This window comes from Barbus barbus, assembly GCF_936440315.1.
Source record: "Barbus barbus genome assembly, chromosome: 17".
NCBI classification, from domain to species: Eukaryota; Metazoa; Chordata; class Actinopteri; order Cypriniformes; family Cyprinidae; genus Barbus; species Barbus barbus.
In genome coordinates this window covers 2,698,868-2,716,193 of record NC_136745.1, presented here as the reverse complement: position 1 = coordinate 2,716,193, position 17,326 = coordinate 2,698,868, and the positions used below count along the sequence as shown (strand labels likewise).

The window sequence follows — 17,326 nt, the reverse complement described above, 5'->3', positions numbered from 1 at the left end:
TGGTAGGAAAAAAAGTTTGCACACTAGTGTTCCAATAAGCCACGTTGAAACGATCTTTTATTTTTTAATATAGGCCTATGAACAGAACTGTGATACTGAAATACTTTAGATTGTTTCTGATTGCAGTGAACCCGGAGCGGCGTTATTAAATGCCTGGAGTGCTGAGGGAAACTGTCCTCGCTCCACTCCGCTCACATGCCCTACTCTGCCTGTCACCGCCACACAAATGTGCCATTTTGTTAATGACTGTCCTACTACAGGATTTGTCACAGAGTAACAGCTCACAGTTACAAAAGACACTGTAACAGTCTGTCAGGCAATTCTAGTTACATTTTTCATCAATGAATTTCTTAAATTATCCATTGACTATGTTCTGGCCCGCCATCTAGTGGCAAAATATTTCAACCATTGGTCACATTGGTCATATTTCAACCCCTGGTCTAGACTTTGACATGTCGATTAAACACCCACAACAATAGGTGGCGTCAAACACGCATAAAACGAGTGTGCTATGAAATATTTAATGTAATGTGTGTTGTAAAGATTGCGAGTGAAAACAAAAGAAAAAGAAATGTTAGCCTGATGGGACCAAACTTCCTCTGTAAGTGATTTTAAACATAAAACAGTACCCAGATTTGAAGACTACAGTAAGATTTCACTTCTACTGTTAATACAATTTTGGTAGGCTACTACTGTATGAGATGGATAGCCTAAATATTATATAATTCAGATGGGCTACCTGTTATTTCTATGGTATATCAAAAAGTGTGTATATTTTTAAATATCATTGTTGGTACATTTTACTAGTATTTACCATACTTTCAAAACAAGATGCAATATGAAAATGTGTTTTACAGAGAGAAAAAAAAACAAGATTTGGCTTTCAAAAAGCCTTTTTCCAAAAGGTACATCTGGAAAAAGGGGGGGGGTCGTCTTATAATCGGGGTCATCTTATATTCGGGTCAATATGCTAATCTTTTGGGGGTATTTTCACAGCCAAATGTAGTTTGAAAATAATTTGATGAATTAATCAACACAATGAATGTAATTAATTAGATTTAAGATGATTGGCCTGCAACTTGAGAGTGGAGTAGGCAGTAAAAAAAAAAAAATTATCAGCCAATGCCATAATCTTGAAAAAAAAACATCATTAGTTTATAAACTGAACCTCTAACTGGCTCTAAATATTCTGTGCCTCTTGACTCCCAGAAACTGCACTGCAGCTAGTCGAGTCAGATTTCTATCAGATCTGGAGTATTGTGTGTGCATTATGCTTCAGGTAATCTATGATTAGTTAATGCTTGTGCCACTGAGGAGGAAAGTACGTCATTCTGAATGTGGAAAGGCATCTTTAAACACTTGAATTATGACGAGAATCATTTCTGGGAGTGAACGTGTCATTTTCTCCCCTCAGATCACTGTATGGTGACCTTCATCAAGGAGAACCTGCTGGGATCAGTGAAGGAGTTCAGAAACCGCTTCATCAACCCCATCCAGAACGGCCAGTGCGCCGACTCCACGCTCACTGATGTCCGAGTCATGAAGAAACGCGCACACATCCTCTACGAGATGCTGGCAGGATGCGTCCAAGTAAGACAAAACACCACAGCCGGTGCATTCAGAGCTAGTTTATGATGAACAGACTTGTAAAACTGGTTGTCTTCCACAGAGAAGAGACTATTCTGCTCTTACAAAGTTCCTGCCACCAAAACACGAGTATGTGCTAGCGATACGGTTAACACCCATTCAGTGCAAGCTTTACCGGTACTACCTGGATCACTTCACAGGTACGACTCCACGTTATATTCCCTTCAGTTTATTTCACATTTGCTCTGTTAAAGATGGCTTGAAATCTAATGTTTTCCTAATTATTTTCATAAAATACAGTGGTGGCCAAAATGATTACAACAATAGTGTTTTCAGCAGCTAAAAATGGTTTTAAATCAGTTATTTGTATCTTTTGCTGTAGTGTGTCAGTAGGAAATATCAGTTTACATTTCCAAACATTCATTTTGTCATTAATTGCAATAATCCAATTCAAGGTTATTTGTTTATTTTTTCACGATGCAAAAGATTAAATTTTTCAGAAAATTTAAGTATCTATTATATTTAGTAGCAGTTTATCAGTGGTGATGTCCTTATGGCAGAAATGTACGGTAAAAATGAAGCAGTTAGTTAATGTCATGCAATCAAACAGACGGTGAACACTATTAACAGCAATGATTATATGTTGCGATCAAACATATAGCAAAAGTTGGTAGTTTTGTATGTTGTCTGAGGCATCGTCTCTTCTCAGGTGGGGACAATAATCCAGTGAGATTTTAGTGCTCGACACAGAGATCTGATCTGATCATCATCAGTCTGTCTGGAATGAGCTGAAGAAACAGAAGAAACTGAGACAGACTCAATCCAGAAGAGCTGTGTCTCCAAGACGCTTCAAGAGACCTCCTGCAAAGCTACAGTGCTGTTAACAGTTTTAGGCACTGGTGTAAACATTCTGTAAAATGAGGAGGCTGTCAAAAATAATGTCATAAATAGAACTTCTATTAACTAAATTAAATCATCATTTGTTGTGAGCATCGTTTGTGTTTAAAGCAGCTTTTGTCCTCTGTGCACTTGAGTTTCTCAGGAGCTTTGCAGGAGGTATCTTGAAGCGTCTTGGAGACACAGCTCTTCTGATTTAGTCTGTGTCAGTTTGTTGTTTCTTCATGTCACTCCAGACAGAGTGGATGATGATCAGATCAGATCTCTGTGTGGAGCACCGGCTGTTGTCAGACAAAAATCTCACTGGGTTATTACAATTAATGGCAAAATGAATGTTTGGAAATGTAAACTGATATTTTCTACTGACACTACAGCAAAAGATACAAATAACTGGCTTAAAACCATTTTAGCTGCTGAAAATACTAGTGCTCTAATCATTTTGTCCACCAGTGTATGTCTCTGGATTTAACAGGGCAAATAGACATAACACAGGCCTTGTGAACTGTGAGAAAAAAAAGTTTTGATTAAAATCCTTCTATTTTTTGCTTAATGTAAAATATTCCTGAGTGAAACTGAATATGAAGTTAAATGCTTTGTCATGTTGAGTTTTAATTGTCAAATACGCGATTCACGTCATGCAGTCTCTCAGCTTAAACCTTGAAATAGTAGTTTGGAGATTAGAGTCTCCTGAGGTGAAACCAGTCTTCACCCCCAGCTCTCATTTTTTCAATTAAGTGGTTTAGCGGTGTTCTAGCTCAGGCTGTGATTGTTCTGAAGCAGCTCCGCAGCTGGGAGAGGAAGAACGGCAGCTGGCACCAGGACGCGGGCCGATATGAACCAATTCCCACGTCCTTATCTAATGAAGAGCTTTGGGAGAATTTCCCAGCCAGAGGCTCATTAGGCCGGCTTTCCTCTGAGCCTGCTGCTATGCTGCTGCGCTGCTGTTGTGGCTGTGACTGCAGACCCCCAGAGACCACCTTAATGCTTGCGCTTTTGTCCTGGTGGCCTGCTTTCCCCAAACCCTGATCCAATTTCATGCTGCATTGAGGTGAACTCGCATTTGGTGTTTTAGATGGTGTGTTAAAGCTGCTCTGACTTTCTTTTTTTTTTTTTTTCTTCAAATACTATCCCAGCCTTGTATGCAGCGATGATTGTTCTCTGTCCCTGTTTATACTTGGTATTAGGATGTGTAAGTATGAGGAAAATAACATTGGTCCCACTTTATATTAGGTGGCCTTAACTACTATGTACTTATATTTCAATTAATAATTTGGTACAATGCACTTATTGTGTACATGTTTTTACATTGTACTTTAAAAAATATTTAAAAAATATTTATTTTTTGAAATACATCTGTAATGTAATTACTTTTATAATTACACCGTTGACCCATCCCTTAAGACCTTAACCCACCCTTAAACCTACCCAGAAACCAATTAACTTCACCTGTATCCCACCTCAATAGCAGCAGAAGTGTTTTGCGATACAATATGAACACAATAAGTACATTGTACTTATTTTTTTTGATGTAAGTACATAGTAGTTAAGGCCACCTAATACAAAGTGTGACCATAACATTGATAGTTTTGAAAAATAAACTTTTTAAAGGGATATCATTCCTACAAATGCTACAATATTAGCCACTAATGTTGTGCATTGCTGCGATCACCTAGACTTTGTGCATGTTCAACATGTAATAAAATATGCTTTCTAACTGAACTGCAATCCTGCAGATTTAAAGTTTTAATTTAAGAGGTCACATCTTCTATAGGTCATAAGTCTTCGCATGTTATAAATTCACAGGTCAGAGTTCACTTAACTTGAATTTTGGAAAGCAGCATGTCTCACACATTTACATGAATATGAATGGAAGTTCATATACTTACACTCCCACTGAAGTGCCTTTATTAATTCAGCTAGCTTTTAGTTTGTGTTACAGCCCAGCAATGCAGCATTTGACAGCTTGTGGCAACCACAGTTTTATATAAAAAAAAAAAAAAGTAGTCTTACTACTAAAAATGTATGCTTTTTTCAGTAATACATTTTGGAAAGGTGTAATATGTTTCTACATTTCACTGCTGGTTATGCTCTGTATAACTGTGTATGTGACAAATAAAAATCTTGATATGTGCTAGAACATGGCACCGGTGTTATTGCTGCTGCTCATCATTGCTCTTTATAATGCACAGGATGTCTAACTGCAATGTTTGCTCTCCTCCATTGAGCTTCAAAATGCAGAATTGTGTGTATAATTTCAGTTGCAGCTTTAGTGTCTTGTCTAGTGTAAGGGCAGGGATGCTTCAGGTTCTTGAGAGCATTTGATTGAGCTTAAAATCTGGTGAGAAGCTGATGTACAAATCGTTGATCCACATTGGTGGTAGAGAGGCTGTACATTTTGAATGCGTATAAATGCAAATTTTGTCATTATATCGAAACACTAGCTTATAGATAAAGTTAAGACTCGCATAATCATACTAGCAGCAAACACTTTTGACTTCTAGGGACTTTAAACAGACAGCTAAAGCACAAAGAATTTACAACATTGTGTTATAGTAGCGTTCTCAATATAATGTTATGACCGATTGGCATATTGCATGCCTTGCAGTGTTTTCATTATCAAAGGGACTTCAGTCATTACTACAAGCCATAGCTTCACTTCAGTCCTCTAGTCTGGGTGGCATACTGTTCTAATGGTAACCCATCAGACCTCAGGATAACACACAAAATGCCACCAAAACTAATCGGAGTTATTAGATTTATATTCAAGTCACGCAATCATCGCTTTCATGATGGATTATCACTGTCGCCCTGGTACTCGTGCATATCTCTAGTAGACAGGGTTCAGGCCCTGTGCAATATTCAGTGTCCTAGTGTTTCTTTTTGAACACAGCAGGCATTTGTTTTGCAAATCTGCTCTGTGAACTGTGAAAGTGACACACAGCAGTTTTAAGATGTTTGTAGCAAAGCCTTTCTTGCAAAGGCATGTTATTTTGTGGTTTTTGAGTGGAGGATTTTGTTGCATTGCTTTTCTAAGCATCAGTGTGAAAACAGGCAGGGTGAGCCTCTCACAGCGCTAAGAGCTTGTTTACCTGCTCAGTTAATCCTCTGGGCTAATCTGAATTCAGGATTTAGGGCGCTGCGGTGCGCCGCGCCGTGCTCTGGCACGCTGGGATAGAAACCGTGCCAGCGGCGGCGCTAAACGTCTCCCTCTGAACAGGTGTCGGTTCTGCATTGGAGAGTGGAAGAGGCCGCGCTGGGACCAAACTCTTCCAGGATTTCCAGATGCTCAGCAGAATCTGGACCCATCCGTGGTGCCTCCAGCTGGACTATATCAGTAAAGAAAACAAGGTGAGGGAATAAAGACAGCGGACGGCGGACTTCTCTGAAAACACAACCCTGGGGGAATTTACTTGAGGGGGAACTTTCCCTGAAGTCATCGCTTTCTGTGCACATGCAGGACGCCAGACCCAGAAAAATGACTAGGCAGCCAAATGATGTTCTTTACTTGCCAAAGAAGCACTTTTGTACGTGCTCAGGTTCACATTATCTATCCCAAGTTCATTATGTTAAGCTTTAGAAAACTAGACAATCCCTTAGATTTGCAGCATTTAAAGTGTTCACCCAAACATGAAAATTCTGTCATCTTTTCACCATGCAGAAGACTTTGGTCAACCTCAGAAATACAGATATTTTTAATGAGACCCCTGTGCCACTATTCAAATGCCAGGTCACCAAAATGGTCATAAATCTGCCCTAAACGAATCCATCTGAAAAGAGACAGTTGCTTTTGCAAATAAAAACTTAATCTATTCATCTAAATAATGATTGACAAACATGCACACATGGCAAATACAGAAGCTCAAGCGTGCACGTGTGATGCATGAGGACCATTGAGGTTTGTTCTAGCTCATGTGTGTTTAAAAGCCTACATTAAATCTGTTTATCATATTAAGCTCTTCACGAGACTTGCATTAAACCGCTCAATTCATATGGATTTATATGCATTTTTGACCCTTTTGGATGTTTTAAATTTTGGTTACTTAGACTTTCAGTGGAGGTAACACTTTAGTTAAATTTAGACCCATTCTTGCTATTAACTAGCTGCTTATTAGGATGTGTATTACTAACTTACTGTTTATAGTACATATAAAGCACATATTAATGCCTTATTTTGCATGACCATTATATTCTAGATCCTTTAATCCACCCAATACCTAAACTTAAAAACTACCTTACTAACTATTAATAAAAACAGCAAATTGGAAGTTTATTGAGGCAATAGTTATTTAGTTATGAGTGAATATGTGTTCTCTAATCTAAAGTGTTACCAAAATATCTTAATTTGTGTCTTGAGGTTTGGAATGAGATAAGGTTGATTAAATGATGACAGAATTGTCATTTTTGGTTGAACAATTGCTTTAACACTGCTGATTAGTATAGCAGCAACTTAACTGTGTTTTTTTTCTCTTCACACTAACAGGGATACTTCGACGAGGATAGTATGGAGGAGTTCATAGCCTCAGAGACAGAGGAGTCCTCCATGAGTTTGACCTCTGAAGATGAGAAGCCCAAAAGGTTTGTGTTGAGTCTTTACTCTTCCTGTTTGCTGCCTGTATAATGACTGATCTGGTTCTCTAAACCCCCGTACAGAAAGAAGAAACGAGGCAAAGGGAAAGGGCAGAGCTCAGACAAGTCCGACAGTGATGACCTGGAAGTGATTAAGGAGTGGAACACCAGCTCTCGTGGAGGAAACCCTGAGGGGCGCAACAGAGCAGAGCCTGTGGAAGAGGGTACGACTGAGCTTACGCACTAAATCATCTCTTCAGATAGGAGCTTAAGATTGGAACAACCCTCAAGTTGTTCCAAACCTGTGTGAAAGAAGATATTTTGAAGAATGTTGTAACTAGGGCTTGGACGATAAGTCGATGCAGATCTTCCGAATGCATCGCGAGTCCTCTGGAATGAGCTCAGATTTTAACAGCAGATGGCGATCTAATCTAGTTTTTATCCGTACACTCAAATGCTGATGAAGAAGAGCACTGAAGAGCGCTTGTGCGTTTGGCTGAGTCTGTAATTTCACCTCGGCTCAGAATGCTTTTATTACGCGAGAGTAATGTAAATACAGCCCACTGTGAACACCCTTGTAATTCACTTCAAACTTTTCTAATTTAATGAATGATTATTTTAGGCTCAAGTGTGTGTAAGGATTTGGAAACGAGCAGAGTACGGCTGGATCTAAAGCGTGCAGCGCCATCTGCTGTTCAAAACTAAGCTCAGAATCGACTCCAGAAAGAATCGTGACTCATTCTGAAAATCTCATAAGCGATGCTGAATAATTTCTCAATTCGCGATGCATCGATTTATTTTCCCAGCCCTATTGGTAACTAAACAGTTGACAGTAGCCATTGACTTCCATAGTATTTTGGGGTCCAGCTACTTTTTGGTTATCAACATTTCTTTGTTTTTAGCAGAAGAAAGAAACTCTGAGGTTGAGTAAATGATTACGTTGTTGTGTGGAATGTCCTATCAACAGACGTTCATTGGCCGATACTGATGATCGTTTTTACTGTTAGTTTTATAACAGTGAAGTGAAGTGACATACGGCCACGTAGGGTGACCCATACTCGGAATTCGTGCTCTGCATTTAACCCATCCAACGTGCACACACACAGCAGTGAACACACACACACACACACACAGCAGTGAACACACACACACACACACACACCGTGAACACACACCCGGAGCAGTGGGCATTTATGCTGCAGCGCCCGGGGAACAGTTGGGGGTTCGGTGCCTTGCTCAAGGGCACCTCAGTCGTGGTATTGAGGGTGGAGAGAGCGCTGGACATTCACTCCCCCCACCTACAATTCCTGCCGGCCCGAGACTCGAACCCACAACCTTTGGATTACGACTCTCTAACCATTAGGCCACGACTTCCCCCAGTTCACACACAGTTCACGTTTTTAAAAAATATTTACTTTTTATTGTTATTATTATTGATTATAATGATGTTGGTAGATTTTGTACCTGACACTAGAACTTTTTTGTTGAAAAATTGGATCTGAGATCCCTGCATTGCACGTCATCTTCACATATGGCCACAACAGTGTGTATCTGTGACGTTTTCCTCAGTTCGGGTGTCAAACTCAAGTCCTGGCAGCCCATCACCTGACTGGTACAAAGAGTTTGTGACCGAGCCAGATTCTGAGGTGCTGGAGCATTCTGGGAAAATGGTGCTTCTTTTTGAGATCCTCCGCATGGCTGAAGAAGTGGAAGAAAAAGTGTGAGTTAAGTTTTGTCAGAGTAGCAAACAGTTCTTCCTCCTGCTCAGAATTCATAGTCTTCCGTGTCATACGGTCATGTGTGCTCAGGTTGGTGTTCAGCCAGTCTCTCATTTCTCTGGACCTCATTGAAGATTTCCTGGAGTTAGCAGGCAGAGCCAAAGAGGAAGGGAAGCTTTCGCCCTACAAAGGTCAGGCACTTCTAACAATGTTTTTCCTCAGCCTTAATCACGGTGCTTTGTAATCTGTTAGATTTTCTGTGCTAGAGATTTCTGCCACTCAAAGTCTGCGTGACTTTCATACTTAATATATTCTCTTACAAATTATAACAGGATATTGTATTCATTGTATTGTGCATCATTTTAAATTCTTACTACGTCAGCATGAAATAAAAAAAAAAAAAAAAAAGGTTGAGCAAACTTAAAGGCAACCAGCTTCCACAGATTTTTTTAAGTTTTCTCAACGTATTTTTTAGGAGATTTTTGTGTTTTCTCAATTTTTGTTGTATAAACTTAAAACACCAAGTTCAGAGAACTCAAAAATCTGAATCTCAATCTCAAGAATCCTTTTTTTTTTACAGTGTAGTGCTGTCCAAACGATTAATCGCATTCGAAATAAAAGTTTTTGTTTAATATATGTATGTGTGCTGTGTATATTTATGTAAATATAAAGTCACACACCTGCATGTGTATTTATTTCTGAAAAATGTTGTTTATATATTAAATATATTTATTTATAATATAAATATTAATATAGACATAAATACATGTAAATATTTTCAATATACACTGTATTTGGGTGTATTTTATATACATATATACACACACATATATACACATACATACACAGAACACACATATATAATGCAAACAAAAACTCTTATGTTGAATGCGATTAATCGTTTGACTCACACACTAGTTGGTTTTGTTGGTCACATCTGTGGTCTTATTGTACGCAATGAGTCCATACTTCCAAAGAGAAAAAAAATGTTCTAAAACTTTTAAAATATAATGACTTGTTCCGCGTCTTTCTCTTTTGTCTGTCTCGACTTCATGTGGTTTGTACGGTGGCCCGTGTTGTGAGTGTTTTGTTGAATGTTTATGGCCAGTCCTGAAGTTTTTATTTGAATTATATTTGCTGTAAATTTAACATTCATTTCAGCAAATAAGTGGGCACTGATCCAGTGAGTGCAAACTGTGGTTACAAGCGGAAACGCCTCTGATTTTTGCGCACACATGTGACACAGATCTGGCTTAAGTGCCCGCAGAAACACACAAATATGCACAGGTAAACACAAAGCCCCTGGAATAAGGTCACGGTCCTAATTAAACCCTCGCAGCTGTTTTTACTTTCATTTTCAAAATGATTAGGCCTTTTTTATTTTGCAAAAAAAAAGTTAGCTTAAGGCTTTGCAATTTGTAATGAAAAGATCACAGAGGAATAATTGGAAACATATTGAGATGTTAGGTATGAATGCGAGTGTGGGAGGCCACAATATTAATTGCTGAACATGAGTTCTTTGGGCTTTGCCACCTATGTAGGGTACTTTCCCCTGAGCTCTCCGTGTACAGCACACCGTACCAGGGCTGACAGCTGCATAAAACATTTGCTAGCATCTGATTGTTGACTGGCTGTGCTGATGTTTTTCTCAAGGTGAGGGCAAGTGGTTCAGAAACGTTGACTACTATCGTCTAGACGGTTCAACGAACGCCATTACCAGGAAGAAATGGGCAGAGGATTTCAATGACACTACTAATGTTCGGTAAACACACCCTTTATTTTCCCTATAAGGTGTCAAACAGTGGAGCTGTTACTCATTTTTCCATGTATGTCAAGCACTTGGAACGATCTGCAAGATTAATGTATGTAGAAAACTCTTGTATGAAGTGAACTCACTTAAAGAGTTTAGTATAATTTTGCCAGAAAAAGTTTTAGAATTTATCATCATATGTTAATGTAAAAAATCTTGTGTAATTTTTCTGAATTGTTCATGCCATGAAAATAGCCTAAGACGCTGACATGGCATTAAATAAATCATGTACTAATATGTCAAGCACTTGTGTTCCTGTTCTTCTCCTCAGGGGTCGATTGTTCCTCATCTCAACCAGAGCTGGTTCTCTTGGGATCAACTTGGTAGCTGCAAACAGGGTCATAATTTTCGACGCCTCATGGAACCCATCCTACGACATTCAGAGTATTTTCAGAGTCTATCGCTTTGGCCAAGTGAAGACCGTGTTTGTCTACAGGTTTTTGGCTCAGGTGAGAAATGTAGTTTTATTTATTTCTTGTGTTTATTCCAATGTTGAAACGTTTATTCACAGACAGGGCGGATCACTTCTGTAATGTTTTTTTACATGATTCTTTTCTTTAGGGAACCATGGAGGACAAGATCTATGACCGGCAGGTCGCCAAACAGTCTCTGTCCTTCAGAGTTGTAGACCAACAGCAGATTGAGCGTCACTTTACCATGAACGAGCTGACGGAGCTGTACACGTTTGAGCCAGACCAGCTGGACGATCCTTCTGAGAAGAAGAGCAAGCGGACCACACCCATGCTGCCCAAGGTGAAAACCGCTTCATACCACATGCTTTTCTCTGTTTTGTCTGTCAACAGAAGACATATTAGTGTTTCGTTTCAATTTGTCAAGCGAAATCAAATGTATTTGTATAGCACTGTTCAAAATTGTTTCAAAGCAGCTTTACAGAAAATCACTGGTAATATTGACAAGATTTCAATATTCTCATGCCTTACTGTCGCATTAAGCAGATTATGGCTGGGCGAGAATATAGTTATAGAGTCTAGATTTGCTATATATGAGCCAGGAGCACTAAACCAGTCTCAAGTCGCTGGGGTTATTTGTAGCAATAGCAACAATACATTGTATGGGTCAAAATTATACATTTTTCTTTTATGTCAAAAATCATTAGGATATTAAGTAAAGATCATGTTCCATGAAGATATTTTGTAAGTTTCCTACTGTAAATATATCAAAACTTAATTTGATTAGTAATATGCATTGCTAAGAACTTAATTTGAACAACTTTAAAGGAGATTTTCTCAATATTTAGATTTTCTCAATATTTACAAATAGTAGTCTCATCCAAATATTGTCCGATCCTAATAAACCATAAATCAATGGAAAGCTTATTTATTCAGCTTTCAGATGATGTATAAATCTCAATTTAGGGTTGACACTTAGGACTGGTTTTATGGTCCAGGGTGTCATATAGTGTATCGATTACCTGCGGTCATATAGTATATTCAGTCACACTTTATTATAACGTCCAGTTCTTGCTGTTAACAAACCATTAACTACAACTTTTGCCTCAAACGGTCTCATATTTTTTTTGGGCGCGAAAAGAACTAAAAATACTCCATGAGTTTTGATTTTACAGATAAGAACAAGGTATTGTTTGAAGCTGCAAAGGGTCTACTTTTATTTGTTTATAGTCATAATAACAACAAAACCATATGCTTTTAAAAAATAGAGAAAATAAACTGTGCGTTCTCTGCCAGCTCTGTCTCAGTCACCTCTCTTCACAAACACGTAAATAAAACAACATGAATCTCCGCGAATACTCACCTCAAATACATGAGAAATACATGTATAGAAAGCTTGAAATGTCTACTTTTAAATGAAGTAAGTCACTTCCAAAACAAATATTCTGTGATAAAGTAATCCATATAAAACCACCGCGATGTCCAGGTTTCCCAGTCTCAACTCATTATATCTAATGCGGTCACGCCCACGCCCAAGTTCATCCCGGCTACTTTCTGTTTCTGGAAGAAGATCTGCTGAGAGAAATAACCCAGAATTTCAAAATGTGTTGTTTTTTGTTTTTTTCTTCTTTTTTTTTCTTCAGAGCACATAAACGATAGCCTATACACTATGAAAATGCCAGGGTCAAAAGCTTGGAGACAGTATATATAGAAATTAAAACTTTTATTTAGCACACAAGTGATGATAGACATTTATCATGTTACAAACAATACTGTTCTTCTGAACTTTCTATTCATCAAAAAAAAAAAAATCTCGGCTCTTTTCAACATAATAATAATAATAATAATGTTTTTTTTTTGAGCAGCAAATCATAATATTAGAATGATATCTGAAGGATCATGTGACTGGAGTAATGATGCTAAAAAGTCAGCTTTGAAAGATTTTTGTTTCTAATAAAATGCTTAACTGCACTCGTGAGTGAATCTTAAGCTATTTTGTGTGATAGCTAAATATATTCTAAATAAACTACAAACAAAAAATATTATTTTGTCCTCATATTCTTTCTTGTAACTCTTCCCTCTCAGTCACATACTTGACTAAATGGCTCATTATAAAGCTCATTATGCAGGCCTTTGTCTTCTCAGGTGTGAATGTGAAGGTTGACGCCTTTTCGCATAGACCCTTTTTACTCAAAAAGTGACTTAGAAAATTTAAATCAAAGTATTGTTTTCTGTGAGCAAGTAAACAAGATGATTTTCACATTATTTTGAAGCAAAAACTCTAGATGACAAGATCCAGTTCTCAAAAGTCTTGTGAACTATTTTTTTTAATGGCCTTATTTCAGCAACTTCAAAATTTTTGTTTTTCACTAATCACGTATAAACGTGGCTTTCTCAAAAACACAATCAGGTACATAAATGCTGCTAACATTTATGTCAAAACTTCTCCAGGCCCCCAAAACACCCCCAGACCCCAGGGGGATAAGTATTGGGTAGGATTTGGATGCAGAATATAGTCATGCATAATGTGTTTTATAAGCACTAATAAACAGCCAATATGTTAATAATAGGCATGCTAATAAACAACTAGTTAATAATAATTGTCACTATACTAAAGTGTAACCTTATATTCATATTAAAAGTTGGATAGATAGTACATCAGTACAGTAGAGTTTGTTTACAAATCACTGGGCGATAATATAGTTTAAATTTTTTTGGCAATATAATAATTCACCATGTCTTTTAACTTTATTGTAACACCAAAAAACTTAAAGAAATCATACAAGAATGATGTGACAGAAATACATTTACCTTGAAAGTATTAATTTCTGTGCTTCTATTGGGTCTTCATTAGTCTGTTGTAGGTCTTGTGACCTAATGTTTAATTGCATTGGTGGTTGATTTAGCTATCGTGAGCTTAAGCAAGTGATCCAAGACTTCCCGTGTCGAAAGAAATCTCTAAGCATTCCCAAAATCTGCCTCAGACTGCAGAATCACGCATTCACTGCTAAAGTTAAATGCTCCTGGCCTGTGTTCTGTGCACGTTACCTTTTGATGTTCACCAGGTTTGAGACACTGTTATTTACTCATGCGCCTGGTTTCCAAAGTATTCAGTCTTCCTGGAGGGATTTGAGGAACAGTGCTCAGCTCTCATCTTAATAGTTCTGTCCGCTTCATCTCTGAGTCTATCTAAGCACAGGTGCGCAGTCACAAGAGAGAACCCCTGAAGATTTTACAAGACCACATGGGCCTTCGATTGTGTGTCCAATCTTTCACAACAGCACACAGCTGCACACTGCGACCTCCGTGACCCTTGTTTACTGAATAGTTTTATTCTGCAGAACCGATGATGCTGGGATCCTTTAATTGGAGGCAAAGCATCCAGTACACATCCAACAAAAGTGTCCAAAGCGCACAGCTGTGCAGATATTTGTCTTGTGCACCACAGAAGGTTTATATTGGGGAAGATACAGCCAGCCCCCCACATCTCTCTGCTGAAGTCCTCAGTGTTTTATCATGAGCTGATGTTTGAGAAGCTTGTTGTTCTTGATCAAGCTTTATTCTGAGATGTAGCCCTACCTTTGTATGCAGCCGATGACCAGATTTGGCCATATGTGCACTAGAATGTAGCAAGTCAGCTGTTATGGATGAAATCTGCTGCCTGTAATCGTCTGAGGATGAGTCAGTCATCCCTCAAAGCCTGTAGTCATATCTCTATTTCTCACAGTAACCTCGCCAAGTTTATGGAACACAGGAAATGTTTCTAAACCTGCCAGACCTCTGCCCATCGCTCTTTTCCTTACTTTGTGTAATGTGTCTGCATCTTGATGTTTTTTTTGTTTTTGTTTGTTTTTTGTTTTTAATAAAGCCAAAAGAATATGACCATTGCACTTGCAAACGCAAATCTCATGTTCTTTACATTTACATTTACATTTGGCAGACGCTTTTATCCAAAGCGACAATTGGGCAATACAAAAAGCAATTAATCTTGAAGAGGCAATCAGACAGAGGAAGTGCTCGTAACACCAAGTCTCAGTCATTGTTCAAATAAGTACAAGCTAGTAAGGGAGGGAGAGAAAGATAGAGGGAAAGAGTGAATTTTTTTTTTGAGTTTAGGATGAAGTCAAGTACTGCCGAAAGAGATGAGTTTTCAGTTGTTGCTTGAAGATTGACAGGGATCCGGCGTTCCGGATAGGGGTGGGAAAATTATTCCACCAGCCAGGAATGGTGAACGAGAATGTTCTGGAGAGTGATTTTGAGCCTCTCTGTGATGGTACCACAAGGCGTCGCTCACTAGCAGATCTCAGACTTCTGGAGGGGATGTAGGTTCGTAATAGTGAGTGGAAGTAGGAGGGTGCAGAGCCTGTGGTAGTTCTGTATGCAAGCATCAGTGTCTTGAACTTGATGCGAGCTGCCACTGGTAGCCAGTGCAAGGAGATGAAGAGAGGTGTAACATGCGCTCTTTTGGGCTCGTTGAAGATCAGTCGTGCCGCTGCATTCTGAATCATTTGTAGAGATTTGATTGTGTTTGATGGCAGACCAGCCAAAAGAGCATTGCAGTAGTCCAGTCAAGAAACGACAAGGGCCTGGACAAGAAGTTGTGCAGCATGCTTTGTCAGAAAGGGCCTGATCTTTCTGATGTTGTGTAGTGCAAACCTGCAGGATCGAGTAGTTTTTTCAATGTGCTCTTTGAAGGTCAGCTGGTCATCAAAGATTACACCAAGATTTCTGACCGAAGTTGATGGGGTAGTCATTGATGAGCCTAACTGAATCGTGAAGTCATGCTGTAGAGTCAGAGTGGCAGGGAAGACAAGAAGTTCCGTCTTTTCCAGGTTGAGCTGTAGGTGATGTTCTTTCATCCATGCCGAGAAGTCCGCCAGGCAGCCTGAGATCCGTGCAGCTACCGTTGGGTCATCTGGTTGAAAAGAGAGAGAGAGCTGTGTGTCATTGGCGTAGCAGTGATAGGAGAAGCCATGTGCATGTATGATGGTACCCAGCGATGTAGTGTATGTGGAGAAGAGGAGGGGACCAAGAACCGATCCCTGAGGAACTCCAGTGACCAGTTGATGTGGTTTGGATACCTCCCCTCCCCAGGCCACCCTGAAAGACCTACCAGTGAGATAGGATTCAAACCAGCGAAGTGGAATCCCAGTGATGAGAGGGTAGACAGGAGAATCTGGTGATTGACAGTGTCAAAAGCAGCAGAAAGATCCAGCAGAATGAGGACTGATGATTTGGAATCGGCCTTTGCAATTCGCAGGGCTTCAGTGACTGAGAGTAGCGCAGTCTCTGTTGAATGGCCACTCCTGAAACCTGACTGTTTAGCATCCAGTTTGTTGTACTGTGAAAGAAACCGCAAGAGCTGGTTGAAGACAACTCGTTCTAGTGTTTTCCCTACGAATGGAAGGAGAGAGAGAGGTCTGTAGTTTTCTAAAAGATAAGTGTTTAATGTAGGTTACCCGAGCCTGCTTGAATGCTGTGGGGAAGATGCCTGTGAGGAGAGATGTGTTGATAATGTGTGTGAGTGCCGGTAAGAGTGTGGGAGAGATTGTTTGGAGGTATGAGGGGATTGGGTCGAGAGGACATGTTGTAGGATGGCTGGAGAGGAGAAGTTTGGATACTTCTGCCTCGGTGAGGGGACAGAAGGAGAAGATGGGAGTTAGAGCAGTGGATGTGGTTGATTGGAGGTCCTGTGGAGTTGAGAACTGGTTGCTGATTGTTCTAGTTTTGTCTGTGAAAAAAGAGGCAAAGTCGTCAGCGGTTATCAAAGTGGTGGGAGGTGGAGGAGGGGGACAGAGGAGAGAATTAAATGTTCTGAAGAGATTACGCATGTCTAGAGCGCTGTTCTCTGTCCAAAGAGAACATCTAAGTTGTCTTTGGACAGAGAACTTAGATGTGTTGAACTGTTAGCTAACATAATTAAAATAGCTAGTATTCAGTGCCTTAAATGTATGTACACCCCTTAATTTTTACAGTTAAAATTTGGCTTGCATGAACTTCCCCAAGAAATTAATGAGTGAACATAACCCGTCAAATTGGCTAGTGATTTGATGACGTTACCCACCACAGCTGATTTTTACTGATTGGCATATATATATGTATATGTATATGTATATGTATGTATATATGTAAGTATGTATATGTGTGTGTGCGTGTGTGTGTAAATATTCCTTTTATTCAGTACACACACATATAAACAAACATTTATGTTGGATTAATTCTTTTTTTTTTTTGCGATTAAATTGCAAAAATAAAATTTAATTAAAGTAATTATACCTTAATAAAAGTAATAATAATAGTTCACTGAACAGTAAAAAGACCCATTTTGTTTTAACACA

The 17,326-nt window shown here is 39.0% G+C and overlaps 1 protein-coding gene across 3 annotated transcripts in view; it reads left to right on the top strand.

Moving 5' to 3' along the window:
• LOC306883285 (transcriptional regulator ATRX-like) overlaps window positions 1-17,326 on the top strand; it is a 60,925-nt gene that overhangs the window by 30,308 nt on the left and 13,291 nt on the right. For all 3 annotated transcript variants that reach the window (XM_079438442.1, XM_079438444.1, XM_079438443.1), the window contains exons 21-30: window positions 1,415-1,590; window positions 1,670-1,787; window positions 5,702-5,832; window positions 6,965-7,059; window positions 7,135-7,274; window positions 8,620-8,770; window positions 8,859-8,959; window positions 10,422-10,530; window positions 10,850-11,027; window positions 11,140-11,331. In XM_079438442.1, coding sequence (XP_079294568.1) covers window positions 1,415-1,590; window positions 1,670-1,787; window positions 5,702-5,832; window positions 6,965-7,059; window positions 7,135-7,274; window positions 8,620-8,770; window positions 8,859-8,959; window positions 10,422-10,530; window positions 10,850-11,027; window positions 11,140-11,331 — 1,391 coding nt within the window. The remainder of the gene's footprint in view (window positions 1-1,414; window positions 1,591-1,669; window positions 1,788-5,701; window positions 5,833-6,964; window positions 7,060-7,134; window positions 7,275-8,619; window positions 8,771-8,858; window positions 8,960-10,421; window positions 10,531-10,849; window positions 11,028-11,139; window positions 11,332-17,326) is intronic.